Source organism: Mytilus galloprovincialis, chromosome 5 (assembly GCF_965363235.1).
Source record: "Mytilus galloprovincialis chromosome 5, xbMytGall1.hap1.1, whole genome shotgun sequence".
NCBI classification, from domain to species: domain Eukaryota; kingdom Metazoa; phylum Mollusca; class Bivalvia; order Mytilida; family Mytilidae; genus Mytilus; species Mytilus galloprovincialis.
The window spans coordinates 60,414,406-60,428,937 of record NC_134842.1 but is presented as its reverse complement, the minus strand read 5'-3'; the positions used below and the strand labels follow the sequence as shown (position 1 = coordinate 60,428,937).

Sequence of the window (14,532 nt, the reverse complement as noted above, 5' to 3'; positions counted from 1 at the left end):
TAATTATATTGTGTGATCAATTCAAGTGCCTATTTAAAATAACCTTCATTAATTATATTGTGTGATCAATTCAAGTGCCTGTTTAAAATAACCTTCATTAATTATATTGTGTGATCAATTCAAGTGCCTGTTTAAAATAACCTTCATTAATTATATTGTGTGATCAATTCAAGTGCCTGTTTAAAATAACCTTCATTAATTATATTGTGTGATCAATTCAAGTGCCTGTTTAAAATAACCTTCATTAATTATATTGTGTGATCAATTCAAGTGCCTGTTTAAAATAACCTTCATTAATTATATTGTGTGATCAATTCAAGTGCCTGTTTAAAATAACCTTCATTAATTATATTGTGTGATCAATTCAAGTGCCTGTTTAAAATAACCTTCATTAATTATATTGTGTGATCAATTCAAGTGCCTGTTTAAAATAACCTTCATTAATTATATTGTGTGATCAATTCAAGTGCCTGTTTAAAATAACCTTCATTAATTATATTGTGTGATCAATTCAAGTGCCTATTTAAAATAACCTTCATTAATTATATTGTGTGATCAATTCAAGTGCCTATTTAAAATAACCTTCATTAATTATATTGTGTGATCAATTCAAGTGCCTGTTTAAAATAACCTTCATTAATTATATTGTGTGATCAATTCAAGTGCCTGTTTAAAATAACCTTCATTAATTATATTGTGTGATCAATTCAAGTGCCTGTGTGCCTGTTTAAAATAACCTTCATTAATTATATTGTGTGATCAATTCAAGTGCCTGTTTAAAATAACCTTCATTAATTATATTGTGTGATCAATTCAAGTGCCTGTTTAAAATAACCTTCATTAATTATATTGTGTGATCAATTCAAGTGCCTGTTTAAAATAACCTTCATTAATTATATTGTGTGATCAATTCAAGTGCCTGTTTAAAATAACCTTCATTAATTATATTGTGTGATCAATTCAAGTGCCTGTTTAAAATAACCTTCATTAATTATATTGTGTGATCAATTCAAGTGCCTGTTTAAAATAACCTTCATTAATTATATTGTGTGATCAATTCAAGTGCCTATTTAAAATAACCTTCATTAATTATATTGTGTGATCAATTCAAGTGCCTATTTAAAATAACCTTCATAAATTATATTGTGTGATCAATTCAAGTGCCTATTTAAAATAACCTTCATAAATTATATTGTGTGATCAATTCAAGTGCCTATTTAAAATAACCTTCATTAATTATATTGTGTGATCAATTCAAGTGCCTATTTAAAATAACCTTCATTAATTATATTGTGTGATCAATTCAAGTGCCTATTTAAAATAACCTTCATAAATTATATTGTGTGATCAATTCAAGTGCCTATTTAAAATAACCTTCATTAATTATATTGTGTGATCAATTCAAGTGCCTATTTAAAATAACCTTTATAAATTATATTGTGTGATCAATTCAAGTGCCTATTTAAAATAACCTTCATTAATTATATTGTGTGATCAATTCAAGTGCCTATTTAAAATAACCTTCATTAATTATATTGTGTGATCAATTCAAGTGCCTATTTAAAATAACCTTCATAAATTATATTGTGTGATCAATTCAAGTGCCTATTTAAAATAACCTTCATTAATTATATTGTGTGATCAATTCAAGTGCCTATTTAAAATAACCTTCATTAATTATATTGAGTGATCAATTCAAGTGCCTATTTAAAATAACCTTCATTAATTATATTGTGTGATCAATTCAAGTGCCTATTTAAAATAACCTTCATTAATTATATTGTGTGATCAATTCAAGTGCCTATTTAAAATAACCTTCATTAATTTTTGAGAGAATCAGGTTTTATTGGCAGGTCTTTGATTGTTTCTGTTAAATTCCAACATTCTTTATACTCAGTCGAAGTTAGTGCTAGACAAAATATTTTATTTCCTCAGACACAGACGTGTACAAGAGGTCAAAACATAATAAAGTATACGTATAAATCGACAGCAGAGTAGTGTACGATAATAGCACATGATTTTCATGACATTGAGATTATATATATAACATATTGAGTTTAAAGGATTACATATGTACAGAATTCTTTCTTATTATTCAGTGATTGTGAGTTCATAAATTTATATAAATATATAAAAATTGCATCTACAACTAATAAGTAATCTTTCTAAGGAAAGTACATACTTTCCTATACACCTTTATGTTGCAAAATGAAAGTAAACCGATTAATTTCTGCCTTGAAGGATATTGTAAGTAATAATTAGGTACAAGATTTTGTCTAAGAAGTGATACACTAGGATGAGAACAAACACACAAATAGTGATATTCGTCGCCAATATTTTGATTACATAGATGACATATCCTATTTTCTTTTAAAATATTTTTCCATCTTCCCGTTTCAATTGGGAATTTAAGATTTGAACATCTAAATTTAGCCATATACAATCTATCAGTATTTCCCAATCGAAGTAGATAGGGTTCTAATTCAAATATACTTTTGAATTTACCATAGAATTCCCCTCTTGAAGAATTATTAATTACAGAAAACCATTGTTGTATAAACTGATCAACAAGTTTTTGTTTGACAAGAGATTTCAATATTTCTCTATTCATAGGTATTGGATCATTCCATATAAAAGTAAGACCACATTCATCAAAAATGGATTTAATGTACGTAACCCATTTAAAATGTGTGGGTTTACTCTGGTGAAGTAGTATCATAAGTCTATATAAAGTATTAGATAATTCATTCTCACTTGAGAACATATCATTCCAAAACATAACCATAGATAGCTTAATAGTAATATCAATGGGATAGTGACCAAGTTCCCCGTAAACCATAAAATTTGGCGTACTTTTCCTCACGTGCAGAATATTTTTACAAAACTGAAAGTACATCTGTTCCAATCCCTGTTTATTTTCAAATCCCCATACTTCACTAGAGTAAATCATTATAGGCAGGATAAGACAATCAAAAAGCTTTAGCTGTATATCTACGGGTATTGCAATATTTCTTATCTTTCTATATAGTGCATACAATGCTTTATTGGACTGTTCCAATAATTTCTTTCTGTGTGCTTGATATATATTTTGTAGACTGTGGTCTATTGATGAAGAAATGTTGCCCTCTAGTTTTCAAATAAGAAAAGAAAAAAAATATTGCATAAAAAACATAAATTACCTCATGTTCCCTTTCCTTTAATTCATACATTTGTTCTTGTACAATATCTTTTATCCTTATTTCTTCTCGCAATTTTTCTTCTTCTTTCTGTCTTTCTGACGCTAAAGCCTGTAACCTCTCCTCTTCCATTTGTTTTTCAAACTTTTCCTTTTCTCTTCTCTCTTGATCTAATTTCTAAAATTATAAGATGTTAGTACTTTATAAATACACATGTTCTTTATTGAAACTATTTCATATCAAGTCTTAAGCATTTTTTGTCAAGGTTTAACTGAACCTCACATGATGGTCAGGACAAATATAATTAGTATATACATTAACATTTGTTTCAAATGATTAACCAATTTACATGATAGCATCACCATGGAAATATCAATGGTTTGAAATTCTTTGGCTGCACTATTAACTGTTGTGAAACCCTAAAAATCTATTGACTCTAATGGAAGAAAATTGTCTATTTTTATTTATATAATATAAATGACATCAGAAGCTCACAACACTACAGTTTTTTTCTACATATTTTGATTGGATAAAAATTGGTTTCATGGATAAATAAAATTTATACTTGCATCATATATTTTATGTTTTGGCATCCCAGGTGAACTTATCCCTTATTTTGTAAAAAAAAGTTTTTTAATGAAGTTTCAGCTTCTGTTTGATGACGGAAAACAGTTTTTTCCAAGAAAACGACCACATAAGATTTGAAATTACCAGAGTTTTCTTAGACCTTTTTTAACAGTTTTTTTACCTTTTACCTGAAATTTCATGGGGAAGAGTATGTACCAGTTCAAATTATACAAGCCCAATTACGGTATACCTTTCTCATTTTATACTTTTTATGGTGTTAAGAATAATGTTGTTACAATCATGATAATGGTTAATAAAGGATTCTTGATGAAAAAGTGGTACAAAAAAGCTGTTGATACTCTTTTCAGAAAAACATAGTTTGGGCTGTTTCTGATCCTGAGTACTTAACATTCCCTTATAACTTGGTCAAAATATAATGTCTGTAAGTGGAAATGTATAATTATAAAGATATTTAAAATACCTGTTCTTTTTCTTCTACTTGTCCACTCCATTTACCAACCACATGATCTTTTAACTGCTCTGACTCAATCTGTTGAAAAGTAATTAATTTTTATCAGTACACTTCATAGCTCAATTGCAAAGCCATTATTGTTCTCTTGGTTAATGTATTTTTTCATTTAAGATTTCTACTTGGAGCTTGCATTTATCATCGTCAATCATTGATTAATTAATGATTTGACAGTAGATGTTAATCACTATAAGCATGGGCAGTATAGAACTATACTGTAATTTCAACAGTAAGAGAAGTATTTTTGTTGATTGTTCATGATTTATTCTATAAATTGAATTTTTAAATTAGTCTTGAATAAAATAATTATTAGTTGTTAGTGGCTTTGAACTAGTTGTCAATAACTGTGAGTACTCTCAGATCTGTACTTAGTGTCTTTTTGTTGTTTGGATAACATGTCCACTCTGGTTTTTTTGTTAGATGTATTTCTATTTGTATCCATCTGATGAGTTTTAAGCCTTTTTCAACTAATTTTTATAAGCCAGAAAAAAAATAATTGTTGTCATATGTTGATATCATATCATCATCTGTGTCGTAGATGGTCCATGTCATTTGGTTTTTGCACAATAACTTTAGTATAAGTAAATCTCAAGATTTTAGAATTTAAAAAGAAAATTTCTTCAAATATGTTTTTTTTTGCAAAAAAAAGGGGGAGGGGGTCAATTTGCAACAGCATAGTGTATTGCACAAAAGCAAAAAATTGAATATAAATTCAAATCATATAACCAATTCAAGTTCTTTGACTACAGTTATTCTTTGTCAGAAACCAGTTTTGTGTCAAATATTTAATTACAATCCAAATTCAGACCTGTATTATATGCTAATATTGTGTTCATTTTGGACCCAACTGTTCAGGGTTGGACCTCTGTGGTCGTATCCAGCTGCGCTAGGCAAATCAATTCATTATAGTTTATTCTTATTTTTGACTGTTGCACCACTGTCCCAGGTGAGGGGAGGGTTGGAATACCGCTAACATGTTAAAAATACGCTCGCCACCAATATGTATGTATGTGTCCCTAGTAAGGAGTCAGTAATTTAGTGGTTGTCGTTTGTTGATGTGTAACATATTTGTTTTTTGTTAATTTTTGTACATAAATTAGGCCGTAAGTTTTCTTGTTTGAATTGTTTTACATTTGTCATTTAGGGGCTTTTTATAGCTGACTACAAGATATGGAATTTTCTCATTTTTGGAGGCCGTGCGATGACCTATAGTTGTTAAATTCTGTGTCATTTGATCTCTTGCAGAGAGTTGTCGCATTGGTAATTATACCACATCTTCTTTTTTATACTTCCCACATAATCAAGCCAAATGTCATTTTCATAAAGGGGGTCCATGACTTTATCAAGCTAATGGTAAAAACCAATTGATAATTGCATCTTTTCTGAATACATGTATGTCACGAGAAATAACAACATCATTACCTCCTCTGTATTATATGCTCTGAACTGTGTTTTTTTTTAAATTTTAGGTTTTTTTTTTTTGGGGGGGGGGGAACCAGGTTGTTCAGTTGCTGGTTGGTTGAGTATGTTGTACTGTGCATATTTCTATTTTAGGGATTGAATTATTTGAAATTGATTGAAATTTGAGAAAGACCACACTTAACTATCATATTTTAAGTTTGAATTATAAAGACATCTTTTAAATCTTATTGTTTCATACCTTTCTTAAGTCTGGATTATTCAGTTTCCAATATTCATATAATTTTTCTTCTGCCAACTGTAATGTAAAAGTAATTACAGATTATAGAGAAACAAGGAAACAACAAGTTAACAATCTTGCTAAGTGAATCATAGACTCTAACTATCTCATTCAATTTGGGATGCAAGAGAAAATTATAATCTGGCATATTGTATAAAAGTTAAAAAAAAATTGTAATACTGTAAATCTCAGATTTTTTTTAAAATGCTTTTATAATTGCTGAAATTGTGACTGGATACATTTTATCAAACTATTTGAAATATCACTCTAATTTTGATACAGACAGAAGAAGGGAATATCAGACAGGCAAAATAATGGAAGGATTCGCAAGACCAGAAAGCGTAATGGCACTGCTACTATCATAGCATACAGGGCATCACAATATCCACTGCTAAATACAGAGTTGTGGCTTAGGCCAGATAAAATTTACTGTGTAAGATCAGGGAGATCAGAAATAGTATGATTGAACAACATTATTCAATAGTAAAAGACACTAATTTAAGATTGACCAACTGTTAATAACAGAAATTTCCGTTGCTTGACTTTTCAATTAAACTTTACGACGTTCACTGCAAAGAAAATTAATTAAAAAAAACAACGAACAGAGTGTGTTAGTAAAAACAAATGATATAATTTATTATAATAACTGGTTAAACCTGTTTTCGTTTTTCTTCCCTAGCACTTCTCAAAGTATCTGTTCTTTCTTTCATGTCTTCTAGTCGACTATAATTATCCCTGGAAAAACCTTTCAGTTCTGCCTGTAACATAATAATTCATTAACATAAACATGGTTTGTAATGACTGTGTAAAATATCATACTCTTATTTTCAATCTGAATGAAATATTCCTTCTTTCTTTTTTCTTTTTTTAACACTTGAATATAAATTTATTGCACTAATGGAAATATTCCTTCATGGAACACGTAAACCATAAAAATAATTCCAAATAAATAAATTTCATCAATGAATGTTTGAACAATCTAACAGTTCAGTCAGGGCTTTAAACATGTTTTAATGTAGCAGTAAAATATCTGAAAGTAGCTTGGGAAATCTAGTAGGTTCACTTGTACTTGTTATGTCTGGTGGTGTAGAGCAGGGCTGTAGATGTAAAGGAGAAACTTGACATTGCTCTTGTTTCTCTAGTGTAAATTCACTAGTAAATTAAGTGACAATTCAAATAAACTAATTGACCTTTGAAAAATATTATTCTAAAAGGTTATCCATTTGATTTGAATGTAGTTAGACCTTTGAATAAAGTCTTGATTGTACAGGAATTTCATACAGGTGCATGTAGTTAAATAGATAAACTACATGCATTATTGTGGATTCATTATTATTTGTTGTTTACCAAGGTTTCATGGGTACAGGTGAACCACAATTTCAAATGATCAATGAATATCATATTTTCAATATGCTTTGTATAGAGATTTACAAAACCATGAAATCAAATATCCACGAATATACAAGTTTTCAGCAATCCGCGAAAATTGATACCCTTGAAAATAAATAAATCTACAGTACTATACAATTATGTTAAAATAGCTGTGATTTACGACTAGTTGATACTTATTTTTAGTCCTTTTCTCAAGCCTGTGAATGATGTGTTTACAGTGTTTTTTGTTTGTTGATTGATATTTATAGTAAAAACAAGGCCACATGTTTTCTCAAATCAATGGAGCCTTTCATATAGGAATAAGGTTTTGCTCATTGTTGAAGGCAATACAGTTATCAGAATTTGTTCACATTTTTGTAATTCTACCACATTTCCTAATTTTATATGCCATAATTATCTATAAAGGGGACACCTGAAAAAAATTAATGAGGTTAATATAAAACTGACCTCCCAACTGTTTCTTTCTTGTCTTAACATCTGTCCTAACTTTAATCTCCTTTTCTTTAACCTTTCTGTCTTCTCATCTTTGTCCTGTATAGCTTTGTATTTGTCCATGCTGGAAATTGATTTACTTTAATAATTATTTTGAATGGATTAGTCTGTCGGACAAACATGACAAAGAAGCAACAGTAGTCCTCAGTGGTCCTAAAAGGAATGTATACAATGCAATCATGTGTAGAATATAGATCATATCTTGACCAATGTTAAGGTCAGAGGCATCTTCAATGGAACTCAACAAATCATCATGAGCTGCTGCATCAATGTGCTAAATATCAAAAACATATGTCAAAGGAAAAAACAATAATTTAAGAAATCAAAATGTAAAACTAGACAAAAAGATGCCCTACACTCAAATCTGAAGTAATTGTATTATAATAACAAAGTTAGGAATTTCTTTGAGATATTACTGTGTCTGGGAGACACAAATGATGCCCCACAGATGCAAAGATTTAGTGTTATTTTAAAATATATGATTGAAGGAGGAGTCATCTGGAAATGCTATGTGTTATGATATTGTAATTATTATATTTATTTATGTTGGCCTGATAGTTGTGTACAAAATAATCTTATAACTGTGCAGTTTATAAATCACCAGAACAACCATAGATACTGATGGAATGATTGGAACTTTCAATTTGACTTTACATAACGATTCCAGAATTATCATGATGCGTTATTTAAACTCCTTACATTGTTCTAGAAACTTCCGTTTTACAGTTTTCTAGCACTTTTCTTTCTACAGTGTTCTAGAGACTTCCGTGACAACTATTTACAGACACTAAAGTTAAACTTTCAGACATAAACATAGACAAAGATATTGATAGACATGAATATTCTCAGCAGTTGGATTGACACCTTTATATTACAAACAACATCATACTAGATTGTGACCTTAGTAATGGACGTAATATTCTGATTGGATTCCCGAGAAGATTTCGGGATGAAGAAAAGATAAAAGATCAGACATACTTTGACAGCTAAGTTGACATTTCATTTTGTGTAATACTTCTTGTAAACTTGTGTATAATAAATTTTGTTAAATTATATTATTGATTTGTGTCTTTTTTTGGCTACAATCTAAGTGATTCTGGCCGTAACATACGTGTATGCACCTTATGAATCCAAGTACATGTATATACTACAAAAAACGACAAGTGTAACTATCTCCCAACAGAGCAAATAGCAATTCCCAATCTATAATAGTCCTATTGCATGATTGCTAAGAATCTTTTATTCTGAAACCTTGTGTGAGCCTTGTCAAATATAATGAATAACATAAGTTTGCTATAGTATGTAAGGTATCTTTTTAAGATCTATAGTGGCCTTGATCCAATATGTTACAGTATATTGTATAATCTTCTAATTATATATTTACCTTGACCTCATGCTTTGTTCAGAGCCCCAGTTTGATTGCTTTTTAGCTTCCATGTCAGATTTCTGAAAATAGTTAACAGCTGTACCCCATCTTTCCCTGAACTGGTCATTGTGGTCTCTGTGTCGTACAATAGCTTGTTCATAAATATTCTTTCTTGTTGTCCAGTAGCGAGGAGTAGTTGGTAGTGCCATTATGAAAAATCAAATTATCTAACGGTACCTACAATATTTGAAAAACATTTGCTTCAGTTTATTGTATGAAAAAAACAAAAGTTTGGCTGAATTCTTCAATGTTTATGTATGATGAACTGAGCTGATGATAAAACTGCCAAGGACTACCTGTGTCAGACAATTTATTAGAATATAGGCAATCAGAATGTAACAGTTTATAGGAAATGTTAAGACATGTAATTTGTTTAGTGAATACACTTACCTTATTGCTTTTTGTTCACAATCTTGGTACTCTCAGGCATTGTAATTAGTTAAGGGTATACACTTTATTGCTATTTGTTAGCAATGCTGGCAAGCTCAGACCTGACAAAACTCAAAAATGCAACAGAGATTGCAAAATCAGAAAATTGCTCAAGACACAGAATCAAAAAGGGAATTTTTAAGGGCATACAGTTACAATGTACAGGGGAGGTAATGATGTTGCTAATGTAAGTTGTTATTTTCGTGACGTCAAACTATGACTTATCGGGAAAAGATTTAGTTTTCGACTGATTTTTATCATTCAAACTTATTTAACTTGAAAACGAGTCCCCTCTTTTTTAAAATGCCATTTGGTTTGATTTTGCGAGAAGATTATGTGTGCCAATTTTCATGAAAACATAAATAGTGCAATTTTTATAAACTTGATAAATATACAGCAAAAAATGATGTTTTTTTTCCTACATTCATGAATATTTGATAAATATGAGTTATTTCTGAATAAAAAATGTATAAATTTTTATGATACTTATAAAATACAGAAAATCCAAATTATTTAACAAAAAAACAATTAGTTTTTATCTTTTAAAACAAAACAGTTATGTCTTTCTTTAATCAGGTAAAAAAATAGTCAATATGGAAACTTTTATCAAAATGTAAATACGGGATCAAAACTGTATGGTACATGTATGCCCTTAACAACTAAAATTAGGTGTTCCAAGTTTGTATACATGTAGTTATAATTTATATTATGATTTTTTTCCACAGTTGCTTACAAATTATAAGTTTTTAAAATCTTTTTGCTCATCAGTTGCTTACAAATAAATTATAAAAAATCTTTTTGCCTTTTTGCTAATCATTCATTTCATAATCATGATCAGTTGCTTACAGATAAGTTTTAAAAATCTTTTTGAACCTCATGATTTTTAGTTGCTTACACAGTAGTTACAGATACAGATACATGAGGTGGGCAAATATTTATTTTGTTCCAAAATGTTTTCCCACAATTATCAAAGGAACGTCACTTAAGTTCTGGTGAATATAAAATATTAAAAACGGTAAAATTTAATGGACTCGAATTTCCGGAACGTTCGATTTACATTATCTGGAAATTCGGGTCTGTCAAATTTTACTGATTTTAAAATTTTATATTCACCGGAAGTGAGGTTTCTTTCATAATTGTGGGAAAACATTTTGAAACAAAATAAATATTTGCCCACATCAAATGGAATTGTACCTTATTTTATCTTTTTTTGGATATTTCTGGAAATATTTTACATCAATAAGCACAAAAAAGGTAGGACTTTGTAACTACATAAAAATTTCTAACTGGCTATAAAAATTTCATGTCAAAAAGTTCCCCCCCCAAAATTTGCTCTCAAACTCCAGACGTAAAAAATGGCTTCACGGCCTAGCCAAGATCAGATGTGCATTTCATATTAGGTCTATGTTATAGGCTTGTAAAGACAAGAAGATAAACTTTACATAAGTAATACATCTTTGAACTGAAGAAGAGAATGAAGGATTTTACAAGGAATATCAAATATCATGTATAGGTGTTACCGTTTTGAAAAAAAACCACTAAAATACACGCTGAAAATTGGCAAAATTTCACGTTATGTTGTAACTTGTTTCATTTAAAATTTTACTGTTTTTGTCAATTGATAGTTAATAAGTGAACTTTATTTGAACTACATTATTGGTTCCCTGTTATAGACAATTTATTCATCTTTTTTTTACTGGTTGTTGCAACAAAAAATATTCAGTGGTTACAAAGTTATGATAAAAAGTTGAATACTATGCGTTTGTTATGAAATTTTGTACTTTTGTTTTCAGGTTGATCAGTGTAGTGATAAAAAAGAAAAATAAATCACATTTATGCTATTATGTGTTTTGTTTTCTCTTCTAGTATATACATTATCAAATTCTACCTCTTTATCAAAATTGCAGAACCGTAGCTGGAGATATATGCGATCAAAGTTGGATATACAAATAAAGTGAAAAAATGTCTTGTCCGTAGACATGCATTCCCTACTAGTAAACTGGAAGCATAATCACATTAATGTTGCATTGCTAAGTTCCTGTTCTTTTGTAGATATGAAAACACTACTAACATTTTTTTCTACCATCTATTAATAGAGGAAAAAAAATCAAAAATATGTCAGAATGTCTTGTCCTTAGACACATGTCTTGTCCGTGGACATGTCTTTTATCAATATTGCTTGGCTTTATGGGTCTTAAGTAGTCCTATGTGTTGTTTAAACTTTGAAATATATTATTTTTAAAGCAATCACTTAACTTCTTGTTGAAAAAGAAACATAGAAGATAACAATTGGGTGCGAATGTGTTACGCGTAAGGTGTAAATGTGGTTTTGGAGCGAACGAACCCGATACCATCATACATGTGTAATCTTGTTCTTTTACACTTACACTGGACTCGAATTCGTGGATTTCACATTTATTTCAATTGGGAATTTGAAACCATTAGCCCAATTTAATGACTACTGTACGGAGTTTCATAAATAAAAGTTCATGATTATTTGTTTAATCTTATTTCTTACTCAAAACAATGTCAGTTAGGAAATCTGTAGCGAATGTCAACAGGAAATGTCTTTCTTGAAAAACAACATAACCACGCATGCGTTTGGTAGTTAATATTCAAGTCATATCGGGCGAGTTTTGTATCCGATTCCGGATACACAAGACATGAAATAAATTTGGGTCATAAATCATTTTGTAAATTGATTCTAAATTGATATGCTGAAAAAGGCAATGTTTCTAAATTAATGATTTGAAACGAATAACATAATATAGATTGGCATATTATGTTTCCCATTTTTTTTAAAATGCTATGATAATTATTTCAGTTTACAATTTTTCGGAGGCTTGGTTTTTTCGGATTTTTCGTTTTTACTGACTTCAATTTTACATTATTTTTTTATTTCATTTTTTCAAAGTTAAAAATATTGATTGCATGTTTGCTTCAGTTGTGGATAGGTACCAATGAGCACATCGTTAGTAATTGCATTCTTGAAGGCTTCTGTAGTTGTGTTTTTGCCCAGCTAACACATAATATTTTCATGATATTATTGACTGGTTATATATATGTTTTTCAAAAATATTTACCAAAAAATATTTTAAAGACATTTTTTTTACATCAGAAATTATGCATTAATGATATTTTAACAATAATATTTCGTCCCAATGTTTGATTGCTAATATAAACACATTTTTTGTAAATATTTTTGTATAATGAATAATAAATATTCTTTGCTGATGTTTTTAAAACGTTAAATAGACAGTTTTATAAATGAGAACAATTGTATGTCGAGGAGATATTTCTTTGCAATATTCAATCAATATCTGATGGACATTTTTATATTACATTTAATATATATCTTTTTTAGATGTGTAAAAGAAATATTTATAAAACATTTTTGATTTACATCTATGTAAAGCATAGGTTTGATGTATAATAAAATATCTTTTTGATGTAACATCAATATACTTTTCTTGTCCTAATCAAAAATATAAAAATGGTAATATCTAATGAATATTTCAATAACATCATAACAATATATTTTTTCGATTTTATTTAGAAAATATTTGTAAGATACTCTCCAATTGATAGGTGTTAATCTACTGAAGATATATATTATAATATCAACCAGTAGAATTTTTGAATTGACTTATAATCATTCAATTCAATGCCTCAACTTTTTATTAAAATGAGAATAAGGTTGACAGACTGTATTTAAACAAAACATTAGGTAGACCTCAATAAAACATTTCCTAGACATTAGAAGAAAATTTTGTCCAGATGTTTGAAAGATGTTGTCTGGATATTTTCAATTGAAACTGAATTATATCAAAATTATGTTATTTCAATATAAAATTAAGATATTTAAAAATAATGCTCTTTAAACATCCAAAACAAATAATTCCAGAAAATATGCTATTCACATGAGTACAGCCAGACATATCACGTCAAAAACATGTTTTGGAATGATATTTTGGTGATATTTTGCAATATATTTTAAAAATATCAATAAAATGTTTTTGTGCTACCTGGGTGGTCATGTCCATAACCATGATAACAGCATGATCGACACCGAACAACCGCAATATATAAAAAAAATGCAAGATTGAGTGGGTTAAGCTCAAACTTCAAACAGCACAAGACCTAACCGTCGGCTCATTTTACATGCCACATAGAAACCACGTTCACTAGAAGAACTTGAAAAATCCCTTGAAAAAAATCACAGAGGAAAAAAAAACCAGTAACATCATACTAGCAGGCGATTTCAACTGCCCAGACATAATGTGGGACAACCTCACCATTAAAAAAGATGCGCAAGATCCAGAAGTTCAAATAACAACTCATAAACATTACAACACAATTCGGTCTTACACAATTCCAATAGGAACCAACAAGGGAAAACAATCTACTGGACCTTGTACTTACAACAAATCCGTCGCTAATGAAAACATCAAAGAACATACCAGGTATATTTGATCACGCCATCATCATAACCGACACTGACATCAAACCGTACTACTCCAAATCCAACCATCGAAAAGTAACTTCACTTGGGCAAGAGCTAACTGGAATGAAGTAAATAAAGACATCGACTCACTGACAACTCAAATACGGAATAATATCCAAAACAATCAAAATGTCAACGAAGTTTGTTTAACATTCAAAAAACACCTCTTTGCCAGCCTAGACAAAAATATCCCATCTAAAATAATCAAGTCAAACAACAGACTACCATGGATAACCCACAAGATTAAGAAAATGCATAAGAGAAAACAAAACCTGTACAACCAAGCCAAAAAAACGAAATATTGGACTAATTATCGCC

The 14,532-nt window shown here is 29.4% G+C and overlaps 1 protein-coding gene across 2 annotated transcripts in view; it reads right to left on the bottom strand.

Annotated features, from left to right (window-relative positions):
* Positions 1–12,324, bottom strand: part of LOC143076173 (trichoplein keratin filament-binding protein-like) — a 29,945-nt gene extending 17,621 nt beyond the window's left edge. Inside the window, exons 1-7 of one of the 2 annotated variants that reach the window (XM_076251863.1) lie at positions 12,229–12,324; positions 9,240–9,458; positions 7,811–7,919; positions 6,628–6,729; positions 5,933–5,989; positions 4,225–4,293; positions 3,180–3,353 (exon numbers count right to left, since the gene is read on the bottom strand). In XM_076251863.1, coding sequence (XP_076107978.1) covers positions 3,180–3,353; positions 4,225–4,293; positions 5,933–5,989; positions 6,628–6,729; positions 7,811–7,919; positions 9,240–9,430 — 702 coding nt within the window. In that variant the 5' untranslated portion in view covers positions 9,431–9,458; positions 12,229–12,324. Of the gene's footprint in view, positions 1–3,179; positions 3,354–4,224; positions 4,294–5,932; positions 5,990–6,627; positions 6,730–7,810; positions 7,920–9,239; positions 9,459–12,097 lie in introns of both variants that reach the window. The other variant, XM_076251864.1, reaches the window with a different exon arrangement.
* Positions 12,325–14,532: the final 2,208 nt, after the last annotated feature.